Source organism: Squalius cephalus (assembly GCF_949319135.1).
Source record: "Squalius cephalus genome assembly, chromosome: 6".
Lineage (NCBI taxonomy): Eukaryota > Metazoa > Chordata > Actinopteri > Cypriniformes > Leuciscidae > Squalius > Squalius cephalus.
The window spans coordinates 17,106,260-17,119,131 of NC_137127.1; the positions used below are offsets into that span (position 1 = coordinate 17,106,260).

A 12,872-nucleotide genomic window follows, 5' to 3' on the forward strand; every position below is an offset into this window, starting at 1 on the left:
CCCTTTAAGCTCCATAATTTCATACAGCAGTGAAGTGTTACTGTATTTTGATCCACAAATCTGAATGCATTGAAATGCCATATTTTGGCACACAGTAACATTAAAGGAACACAGTAATGTTAAAGGAAAGAGCAAAGACCAAATCAGCAAAATATTGCACACTTGTTCATCATCCAAGCTCAAACAAAACCCCAAATACATTTGTATAGATCTATCTGTCTGTCTGTGCAGGAGCAACCGAAGAGGATCGACTGTCTGCCCTAGCAGCGGAACACAGGTTTCCACGGAGCTCCTCCATGACGGACAGCCTGAGAGACAGCCATAGTATTCCTCCACCTCCCCAAATGGCTCCCCCACCTCCCCCGTCGCTTTACTATCTAGATACTGGACCCCCTCCTTCGTTCTGCCCACCCCCTCCCCCTGGCCGCATTCATGATCCCAGCCGTTCCAGTTTTAAACCAGGCTCTGAACCGAGACTGCACGCTTTGCCACAGACAATGTCCGCTGAGCTTTATGAGCCGCCTCGCCATGCCTCCCACATGGAACGGCAGAAGAAAGCCCGCTCCATGATCATTCTGCAGGACTCCACCCACCTCCCCGTAGAGCCTACTGACATCCCCAGGCCAGGTCCTATCTCAACTCCGCCCGAGAGGATCAAGCGGAAAGGTCGAGTCATCGATAACCCTTACGCCAATGTGGGCCAGTTCAACGTAGGCCTGTTCATGCCGCCTCCCAGCAAACCACAGCGGAGGAAGAGTCCACTTGTAAAGCAAGTGCAGGTGGAAGATGCTCAGGAGAGAGCCTCACTAGCACTGGCATCCATCCATGCGAGAGAGCACTCTCCCTCTGGGCGCCTAGCTGCCCACCACACCAGCAGGGCTGATTTCTATCATCATCAGCAGCAGCTGTTGAAGGAACGCAGTCAAGCTCAGGCTGAGGGACTGTTGCAAGGGAAAGGACCTTTTGCTGCTGCAATTGCTGATGCTGTGAAAGACCGGGAACGTCGTCTGGAGGAGAGGCGGAAATCTACAGTCTTCCTATCAGTGGGCACTATGGAGGGCAGTTCAGCACCACCCCCTGAGGCCCCCTCACTCACACCATCACGTTCTGTCGATGAACGAATGCTCACACGTGAACTTGGACAGTTGCCTCCTCCCGCCTTGGCGTTGCGTCCCTCTCCTGGGGGCACCACCTTCATTCACCCACTGACGGGCAAGCCCCTGGACCCTAACTCTCCACTGGCACTTGCGCTGGCCGCAAGGGAACGAGCATTAACCTCCCAGAGTCAGTCCCCTTCAAGCAGCCCTGAGCCCAGAACTAAACACGAAGCAGCTGGAGGGGTGCTGTATATGGAGACCCAGACCAAAGAGGCTGAGCGATCAGAGGGTGAGGGGGAGTTTGCCTCACCTCCCTTTTCCCCTGCGGCAAAAAGAATTTACGAGACCTCCGCCCCCACCAGTAAAATTCAGTGGGGAAGTCCCATATCCACCAGGAAAGAGTTAGAAACAAGGACAGAAAGGAAGGAGGAGAGCAAAATGGAGGACAAGAAAAGTATGATCATCAGCATCATGGACACATCTCAGCAGAAAACTGCTGGGCTTATCATGGTTCATGCAACGAGTAATGGGCAGGCTGTGGGGCCCAGCCCAGAGCACAGTGTCCCCTCTCCTAACGGGGCATTGTCAGAGAGCCCAAAACCCATGTTGGCCGAAATAAAACGCGCCAAGTCCCCTGGTCCTGACGCTCCTTCGATATCAACCCCACCTCCAGCCACAGCTCCAGCTTCCCAGCCATCTCCCAGCCCAGCCTCAGATAAAACTCTGGCTCAGGGTAGTTCCGAGGAGGATGTTGATCCCTACACAGTCACCTTGCCACCTGCCATGCTCTCCTCCAGTGATGAGGAGACGCGAGAGGATCTTCGTAAAATTGGTGTGGTTCCTCCTCCGGATGAATTTGCCAATGGCCTTCTTGGAAAGACACCTGTAACTGCAGTACCTCCTGTTCATACGTTGGGGCAGACAACCCCTTCTGCCCTGCCCTCAGCTCCACCCCCACCCCCTGCCCTTCCAGCAGCGGTTGCCGCAGCAGCACAGGTCCCCGCTAGCAGTGGCCCGCAAGCAGCCTCAGGGAAGTCATCTGAGTCCCACCTGGGCCCAGAGTCTGCTGCTGACTCCGGGGTGGAAGAGGTAGACACTCGTAGCTCCAGCGATCATCACCTAGAGACCACGAGCACCATCTCCACTGTCTCCAGCATGTCTACACTGTCCTCGGAAAGCGGCGAGCCCACGGACACCTACACCACTTACGCAGATGGCCAGACGTTCATTCTTGATAAGCCGCCAGTGCCTCCAAAGCCAAAGCTCAAGTCCCAGCTCAGCAAGGGCCCGGTGACATTCAGGGACCCCCTGCTTAAACAGTCATCTGATAGCGAACTGCTCTCACAGCAGCACGCGGCTGCGCTGGCTGCTGCTGCGGGAGCCTCAGGCCCGGCCAGACCCCGCTACCTCTTCCAGAGACGCTCCAAGTTGTGGGGGGACCCTGTGGAACCCCGTTCGCTTTCGGGGGCAGAGGAAGGCAAGCCCACTGTGATCAGTGAGCTCAGCTCAAGGCTGCAGCAGCTGAACAAGGACACACGCTCACTTGGGGAAGAGCCACTTGGAGCTTCACTTGACCCCGGAAGGAAATCGCCCGTGGTTGGTGCAAGGTAAGGCATGAATCCTGCAGAAGAGCAAACGCAAATCAATTTCAAAACCGAAACAGAACACCCATGAAAATAAACGACACATTTTTAAAGCAACATAGTAAAGGGAAAACAGAAGTTGTTTATACTGCAAATGCAAGTTTCCTATTGGTTAAATGGCAGTGAGAACATTTACCTTGTGCAATTCTTTTCCCAAATCTGACTAACGATGTTCAATTTAAACTCACAGTTTGTATTCAGTAATATTAAATAAAAAGAACATGCCCAAAATATATTAAATATCCTCGTGAAAATGACATGCCCCAAAGCATGCCAAAAAAAAGCTAATCCAGAACTTTACTTATGTAGAAATATTAAGTGTTAACGTTTAACATGCTTTCTTCATTGAGACGTTTGGAGCCCCAGAACTATCTCAGCATTCGACAACCACTGGTAAGTAATGTAGAACGGCCTCAGGCTGATCTCAAAGCTCTACCATACAACCCGTAGACAATAGTTAGAGTGATATACTGTAGACATTTCTGTTGATCTATAAATACACATAACCAGAGCTACAGGGACAGTTTGAGTTAAAACTATTAATTAAGTTGTTTCATATAAGAGCTCAAAGGGCAATGCTTTTTCTGTCTTGATTTTTAAAGCACCAGCTTTGTACTATTTTGCATATATTCTCAAATACAGCTGAAGTCCTTTATATCCCAACAGATGTGACAAGGACATGGAAGACAGTAAACCTTAGCTTTTAGCCACTAGGGTAAATCAAATGTCATTTCTTTTATTTTCTATTGTTTAACAATCCACTAATCCCATACTCAATCACTTTTGCTGACATTGCTCTTGGTTTTATTAATAACTTCTGCAGGTTCTTGTGTTCCCTTGTCCACCCTGGCAAATTAACAAAAAAATATGCCATAGTGCATCCGTTTTGGTCATCAGTTTCGCTATGACACCTTCAGTGTACGATACATGATACAACTCAAAAGAATGTAGGTTGACTACATTGACATGAATTGGATTTTAACCATGAAGTGCTTCTTTAAGTTCCTGTCTTTTGCCATTTGGGTGTTCACAAGGTAACAGATGGCCTGAGGGCATGCACCATCTCAGGCTTTGACCTTTCACCTTCCAAACTCTGACACATCTAACTTAGTGAGCTTTTCCCTGCTGCCTGCTCCTCTATGGAACTGAGCTAGCAGTATGCATGTGGGTCCATGTGTGACTGAAGTTTTTTGCAACATCCTACGATATGAATGTGTTGTTTGACCCATATTACTCACAGTAGTGTTTTTAGATACCTTACCCCTTAAAACTCATGTTTGTCCAGCCCCTGTGTTAAGAAAATGCTATTTTTATTCATAACCCAAATTGGATTGTAATAAATTAAACTGTTTAAATTATACCAGCTGAAAGTTGCCATTTCCCATCAGAAAATCCAACATAAAACCAACATAATCATCAGTGTCATCATAATAACAATCTCTCATTCCTCTCTTACTGTGCTCGCTGGCTGAGTGTTTCATTTCTGTATCTTTCTGACACTTTCATCCTTTAATCATGCTAACACAGTGACCGCTCCGGCTTCTTCTTAGAAACATGGTTGCTCATGTAGTTTTATGCATTGTTTATTTTTCATACATATTTGTTCATTTCGATTTTTTTGCTTAATTTTTGTTTCATTTGACCAGAACGGCACCTTACCCCAGACACAAGATGTATTCAAAGAAATACTTTAATTTCACGTCATCATTAAAAAAAAGTCAGTCATTATTGGCTATGTGTATTATGTGCATCTTCCACTATTGAAAGCTGACGTCTGGGGATAGCTGCGCTCTGGTCCGTGTCACTACGCATTTGTTTTGCATTCGATTGACATTGTTGAGGATGTGATGTGTGTGGTGTTTGTTTTTTGTTCTGTCATGGACTGATGCTAACCGACCGCTCTCTCTCTCTCTCTCATTGCCCCCCCCCCCCCTCTCTCTCTCTCTTTCTCTCTCTTTCTTTCTCCATCTCCCCCTCTCTCTCCCCCCTTTCTATCTCTTTATTTCTCTCACTCTCTCTCTTTGCATGCTACGCTGCTCTGTCTAGAGCTGAATCTGAGGCTAAGCCCAGAAGAGCCGGGCACCTGTGTAAGTGCGCATGAATCATCTCATCTCTTTTTTCTGTCTGTTTCCACACCTCTAAGTCAAGCCCTGATCATCATCCACCCTTCCTCATCTACTGACCCGCCCTATGCTAATTTGGCCAAGCCCCCTCTGCTTAATTGTCCTCAATCATCAAGTTACACAGGCAAAAGGATTTGATCAATTCAGGTATAGGACATTTGTTTTCCTTTAGATTTTTCATAGGCTTCTTCTACAGATATGATAGATAATGATCAGAGCTTGCATTCATATTGCTAAATAAGTTCTGTCCTCTTCACCCAGATGCATAAATATTGTTGACTTGGCTATTCACGTAAAAATATCAAATTATGAATTCTATATAATCCTTTAATCCTAAAATACTATATATATTGGATATTATAGGATATATATACAACATATTAATCCTATATTATGTATGTAAAAAATAATACATCATATGTAATTTGAAGGTTGAGATGTTATGCGTGTCTCTACATCTGTCTTCTGTCATCTTCTATTATTTCTCATGTGGTGCATGTTTGGTTGTGCTTTCAGTGTTCTGCTGTAAAGTGCTCATAAAATCTGTGTAAATCTAGACACGTTATACATTTCATTCAGATTTCATTCAAACTCACGTAACACCCCAGTCATTATCATTGACTGTTTACTGAGTAATTATGTCTGATCTTCACTTCAGTGCTCACAGAGGCAGGTTTTAAGTGGAAAGAGAGTTTCTCTTGCCTATTACAGTTGTAGCGTGCAGAACTTTAACTAGAAGATTAAACACACTTTCAGTCTTGACAAGCTTAATAAATGATTTTAGTGTCAACAGCTGAAATAAAAAATAAAAAAAGTATTATGTATATGCATTTGGTCAACTATGTGTTTAGTTTATGTTTCTATTCAACTACATTTAATTAGAAAATTTTAATAATCTTAAAATGAAACAACAAAATTGAAAAGCAGCATGCCATAAGATATTGTGTATTATAGTGTATTTTGTCTTACTGCACTAGATATTTTGGTAACATTTTATAATAAGGTCCCATTAGTTAAAGGAGAACTCCGGTCAATTTTAACATTGAGCTCATTTTTTTGTAAATTTGGAGTGCTGTCAGTACAGAGAACAACGACAAAAATCGGTGTTGCCTACATCGTGTTATCCTCTTTTTAAAATTTGCACCCTGTTCACTTCAATGGGGCAAGTTTTAAACCTGCTTTTAGCCTCTTAACATCCTTGATGTGTCATTACAAGTGCACCAGCCATGTGAGTGATTCCTTTAGAGTGAAAGATATTAGATATTAATAAAGATATTAATTCAGCCAGCACACATACCTGTATTTACATCCTGTTTTCGGTCGAAGTCCACAGTAGTCGATTGTCGAGTTCACGCGCATAGGTTTAGTACGTACGATCATGCGCCCGAACTCGACAATCGACTACTGTGGACTTCAGCCGAAAACAGGATGTAAATACAGGTATGTTTGCTGGCTGAAATAACATCACTTTAAATCATATCTTTCACATCTACTGCAGTCAGATTCACCCGTGTTAACTCTAAAGGAATCACTCACATGACCTGTGCACTTGTAATGACACATCAAGGATGTTAAGAGGCTAAAAGCAGGTTTAAAACTTGCCCCACTGAAGTCAACAGGGTGCAAATTTTAAAAAGAGGATAACACGGTGTAGGCAACACCGATTTTTGTCGTTGTTCTCTGTACTGACAGCACTCCAAATTTACAAAAAAATGAGCTCAATGTTAAAATTGACCGGAGTTCTCCTTTAATGCATTAACTAACAATGACCAATACATTTGTTAAAGTATAATCTTTGTTAATGTAACTTAATAAATAAAAAATAGTTAATAATGTTATTAATTAGTAGTAGTAATGTATTAGTAGATTAATACAGTACATGCTCATGTTAATGAATGTAGTTAATTATTTTTAACAAATGAAACCTGTTGAAAAATGAAAAAATGTTGCTGATAGTTTTAGAATTTTTTTTACTGAAGAATCAAAAAAGACATTAAAACTCATTAAATTGTTTGTTTTTTACAGTGTAAATAGGGTGCATTTTAGGAAGGAAACATTTTAAATGCAAGTTCTATGACAAATATATAAACTCTAAAAACAAAACGAAATATTAACTCTAAAAACTCCAAGATTCGGGAATTCAGATTTGATTTCACTCTGTATAATCTTGATCATGCTTGATCGTACGAGGAATTCTATCTATCTTTGCTCCACAGGTCTCTAACACCTTTGGACTTCTACTGTTAGAGCTTAAATGCGTTAATGAAGCATCTCACTAACACTAGTTCAATGCGTTTGCCACGTCTAACTCAAAGCGTAGAGTCCTAACATAGCTGATGCTGTTACTAAAACTGGGCAAGAGAGCCACTGAATCTCAGGACTCATACCTGCCGTTTCTCTCAAAAAAAGTTGACTTTCATCCTCTCTCCCTCTTCCTTTTCTCTTGTCTCTGTTCTCCACTTTTAGACTCTTCAGCAGTTTGGGGGAGCTCCATACTATCTCTCAGAGAGGCTACGGCACCACCTACACCATCAGACCAGGCAGCCGCTACCCAGTGACCCGGCGGACGCCCAGCCCCGGTTCCCCGGACCGCTCAGATCCTCTGGGACCCATCCGGGGCTTTGGCCTGGCCACTTCTCCCATCACTCCCCCCACCATCCTTAAGTCGTCTAGCCTCAGTCTCCCTCACGAACCGAAAGAAGTGCGTTTCGTCATGAGGAGCTCCAGTGCGCGGAGTCGCTCTCCCTCTCCCGCCCCTTCGCCAGGCATGCCCTCCCCCTTGCTCGCCCTTCGGCCGTTCCACCAGAAGCCCCTCCACCTGTGGAACAAGTATGACGTGGGCGACTGGCTGGCCAGCATTAACCTGGCCGAACACCGGGAGCGATTCCAGGAGCATGAGATCGAGGGCTCCCATTTGCCCGCTCTGACCAAGGAGGACTTCGCTGAGCTGGGTGTGACGCGCGTCGGTCATCGCATGAACATTGAGCGCGCTCTTAAACTGCTGCTAGAGAGTTGACCAAGCGCCTCCCTCTGCCTGTAGCTAGTCTCCACACAGTTTTCTTTTATTTTCTTATTTGCTTGTCTTTTTATTTTACTTGTGATTCTTGAACTTTAAAGCCAAAGTGTGTCATTTTGGTGTTAAAATACTTTCTCCTATCCCAGCTTAATATTACCTTCAAAACATTGCTCTGATCATTTGAGCATCCCAACCAATCCGACACACCGACATTTGCAGTGTTTGTGCAAGCAATGGTACATTTTGGGAAACAATTTGAACGCAATAATTAATTTAGCCATTTCTGATTGCCGCAAAAATGACACACTTCAGCTTTAAATAACCCCTTTATTTCCTAAATCTATCATTGGTAAAGTGGGTGTTTGCTCCATGCCATTTTTGTAGCACTATCTTAAGCATCCAATCACATGGGTGCTGTGTGTTTGGGAGGGGCTGTGAATTTAGTGATCAAATTGACTTTGTTCACACTGTACACAAATCCGATTTTTAGGACTGACTGATGAAATCAGATCCGCTTTTTCAGGCAGTATAGTCAACATTCGGTAACAAAATCCGGAATCATGTTCGTCATGGATTCTTGCCGTGGTGCTGAACTCATGATTCATTGAAGTATTTTATGCATTTTTGCAAATGCTGAAACCACTCAGTCGTTCACTCATTTACTATACACTATATAGTTGACAAAACTGAGGGTATACAAATTTCATACTGAATTAGGAAAAACTTTCAACTTTAAATTCGCACTGCATTTAAATCCAATTTCAAACCACCTGCAAAACAAGTGTAGTTTGAAAATTCTGATTTCATGTTTAGCGACAAAAATACACCAAAACTTGTCTTTGTCTGAACAAAGCTCATGCAGAACATCTCATAATTGATTCTTCAGTTTTATTAGCATGATAAACACCCACTAATCCCTTAGTCCCAAATCCATTTTTCCCCAATTTACTATCTGCTTCTTACCACTGCGTCATTAATCCAGAAAAAAGGAGGGATGCTGTTGAGAAAAGGAAGTTCAGTTGCCTTTCAGAGTATTTTTTTAGGAGTGGATGAGCAGACTGGGCGTGGCCGGATCCTCTCTGTCTACCACCTGCCCCCTTCTGGCTGAGGGACGTACTACACTCGGAGAATGTTTAACCAATACTAGTGGCTTTTTTTCATAATCAGACTCTTACTTTGGGTTTCCAAAGGAAATATGACATTAGATAGAATATCTCAATGTATTTAAATAGCTTTGAAAATGGAGAGGGACAGCAAACAGGATGGACTGGGCAAAACTGCCCCTGTCTCTCTCCCTAGATGATTTATTCCACCAATAATTTACTCATTTTTACCAATTATATACATATATATTTGACAGAAAAAAAAAAAGTATAGAGATATATGAATATAACATTTTTGTCATAAATATAAAACTTATATATGATATTATATACATATATATAAAGACAAAAAACACTCTTGAAGATGATTTTTTGATGGTTATCCTTTTATGATGGACTGTAGCATGAAACGTTACATCACCATACGAAATGACAGTTGACTGGTTCGATTGATTTGCATTGTACCACACCCTTTTATGCTTTTGTTTGTTATAGTTTTACAGAACCTGGTCTTCCATCTTTTATTGAACATCCCACAGTGGGGTGTAATGGTGTGTGTTCATGTTTGAGCCCTTCACACAGACCACTTTTGTTATTTTTCGTTTGTAATTTTTCATATATATATAAAAAAAAAGGTGTTCTTAATACAGTTAAACGCTTTCATGCACACAACCACACTAGTTTCTTATCCAAATATGACTTTGCTAAATCAAAAGTCTTCTTAATCTGGTAATAAGAAATTCTGAATAAGAAACTGCAATAAGTGTGCGTGTAAGCGAGTGTGTGAACAAATGTGTGTGAGGTGTGCATGACAGAACCACTGTGGGACAAGAAACATCTGTAATATTGCAGCTTATCTTTGATGGTAATGACTGGTGTTCAACATCTCATAAACAAACCAGAAGACAGAATCTATAATTGTAAAAGTTTCCACCGTATGGCTTATATGGTAACTCATTTGTTTTGGCCTTTTTTATTTCTTTATTTAATGTTTTTTTTTTTTTGTTTGTTTTTTTTCTCCTCATAGGTGGATTTTGTAGCTTGTGAAATATGATGCTTAGAAGAATTTTTATGAATTCACTTAGAATTAATTTTAGAATGACAATTATTTAAAAGATGAAGCTAAGGACAAAAGATTTAATGAAAAAACAATCAATCAGAAAAAAGCCCAGAGATCCTGCAGCTGTATATATGGTCAAATGACTAGAATATTTGCTTTTTATATCAATCACAAGCAATGTATATAGGATAGTTTTCATATAAATTTTTAAAAATCAAAAAATATATAGATCTATATATGAATGTTTGGCATATATGCATAGTTAACCACCTGTCAAAAAAGGTGAAGATTTTACTCTTTGTATGGAGTTCGGGGGTGATTTGCACAAAACAAGGTGCTAGCATTTCAAGCCATTCATTCCCACCTGTCTGATTCTACCCTCCATTAGGGCTCAACAGATGACCTGTTTGCATATTTAAAATGAAGCCTGGGACATGCAAACACAGACACACTGATGCTCATTTCTGTTCAGTCTTGTTTTTATTGTGTGTTTTTCTAAACAGACTGTGACAGCAGAAAGAGTTAATGCTTCACCCATTGGTCAGCTAAAATCAGTCCGCACGCAAACAGCCAAGGACAACAACACCTTCTCAGTGCTTCATTAGACGAGTGTTTTTGATGACACGCCAGTAACACTGTGTAGGAAAGCCCCTTCCATAGGAGCAACTTTGACTCTGAGTAGATACCATATTTATCTTGACATGAATAAAAAGAATCTGTGAGCGATTGAAGTACAGCCAGTTCACAGTGCAGCTAAATACACGTCACTCATCTTCTTAATCCCATTCTGTAGACACAGTTAAACATGGGAGTGGCATTCTACAACTGAATTTACTAGGAATGAAAAATCAATTCAAAATGTAGGCGTCACAGCATTATGAGAAATGGATATTAATTTGGGGTTTTATTTTATTATTTTTTTTTTTTTACAATTTATTACTGTTTTTAAAGATGAATGATATGACAAAGGTAATCTAATTTTTAGATTATGTGTGTGTGTGTGTGTGTGTGTGTGTGTGTGTGTAAACTATATATATTAATTATACCCTATATACACACTAGCACTAGGCTATTTTTTATTTATTTAAAGGAATCATTAAAAGCGCATTGATCAAAAGTGACACTAAAGACTTTTACTTTGTTTTCTACATTCTACATTTACTAGATTTCTACTGAAAAAAAAATGTATCCCAGTTTCCACAAAAATATTAAGCAGTGCAACTGTTTTCAACATTGATAATAAGAAATATTTCTTGAGCAGCAAATCAACAGATTATAATGATAGACTGGAATAATGATGCTGAAAATTCAGCTTTAACATCACCAGAATAAATTACAGTATAAAATATATTAAAATAGGAAACAATTATTTTAAATTGTAATATTTGCCTATTAACTGAATTTACTGTATTTCTGATCAATTAACTGCAGGCTTGGTGAGCATAGAAGACTTCTTTCAAAAACGAAGTACTGACCCCAAACCAAAAAAAAAAAATATATATATATATATATATATATATATATATATATATAGTGTGTGTGTGTGAGAGAGAGAGAAAATATATTCGTTAAGGGTTTTGAAAATACGGTGTGACCTATGACCTTAAGACAGACTGTACTTTGAACAGACTGTACTTGTATTGCCTCATAGCCTCATTTGTGCTAATGTACTGTAAATATGGTGGTTACTCTGACTTAAAGTTTATTCCCTCATCTTAGATGCTATTTTCTGCAAGAAAATAATTTAGCTCATTAACAGAAATCCTGACCTCCCCTCCTAAAACAGCTGCTCTGCATTAAACCGTCAGTCTGTTTGACTGTACAAGGGCTTGAATGAAGGTGTTGAGGGGTCATTTGGTGTCAGGCCCCTTTTGATAACTGTGAATTACTTAGTTGTATGTGTCCTCCAATGCAGACAAGCCCTGACCCTACCATTCAGATCCCCAGAAAAATACACACACCGATTCCTTGTTAAATCCATAGGTAGCTTTTGCATAAAATCTTCCCAGAAATGCTGGAAATTTTTTATTTAAAGATGACCTATTTAATTTCCCCATCCTGCTGAAAATCGTGCCCCTCCCTTTAGCTCATCCAGAAGAACAAAAGCAAGTCTGCATATGTTTTTGTGAATGTCGTCCCACTCTGGAGACTTGGAACTGCATTTCTGAGCCATATGTACTAGTTTTCGTCCTCTCATCTTCTGATAACTCGCGAGCTGTGATTTTCGTTCCGTACACATCACTCATACTTTCATCTTTCATATTGAATTTATGTTGTGTACATTATATTATAGTTGTTCGAGCAGGAGATGAAAGGAAATGAACAAATGTGCCAAAAAGTAATTATCGTTTTTTAGCTTTTCTTTGAGGTTTGTAGAGAACTAATGCTGTTCGAACCAGCACTATGGTGCCACCTCCTGGAAATCTTGAGACTACAGACATCTCATATTTTCCTTTTTCTTCTCTTTGTTTCCCCAATATAGGAGTTTTTATGTTTTTCAATGATTTGCATATGTGGCCCGATTTATTGAATTTCATGGGTTCATGTCTGGATTTAAGAATCTGTTCTGTTTGGCTTGAATTCCAGTAAGTCAATTAGTGACTGACTTGCACATCCCTGACCTTTGCCCTTTACTTTCCCCCAATGTAGCGCAGACATCAGGGGTTCTGCATATTTAACGAGAATGAAAATTGTAATTGATTTCTTTGTAATTTTAATCAATCACTGGCAGGACGTAACATAAAATAAACACATCATTCACATGACTACAGTATGTTCTACAGGTTTGTCCATTTTGTTTTCTGAATAACAAAAGCACAATAAAAATGGC

At 40.8% G+C, this 12,872-nt stretch overlaps 1 protein-coding gene across 2 annotated transcripts in view; it reads left to right on the plus strand.

Moving 5' to 3' along the window:
* shank3a (SH3 and multiple ankyrin repeat domains 3a) overlaps positions 1-11,519 on the plus strand; it is a 268,933-nt gene extending 257,414 nt beyond the window's left edge. For both annotated transcript variants that reach the window (XM_079874288.1, XM_079874289.1), the window contains 2 exons: positions 232-2,704; positions 7,330-11,519. In XM_079874288.1, the coding sequence (XP_079730414.1) occupies positions 232-2,704; positions 7,330-7,879 (3,023 nt within the window). In that variant the 3' untranslated portion in view covers positions 7,880-11,519. The remainder of the gene's footprint in view (positions 1-231; positions 2,705-7,329) is intronic.
* Positions 11,520-12,872: the final 1,353 nt, after the last annotated feature.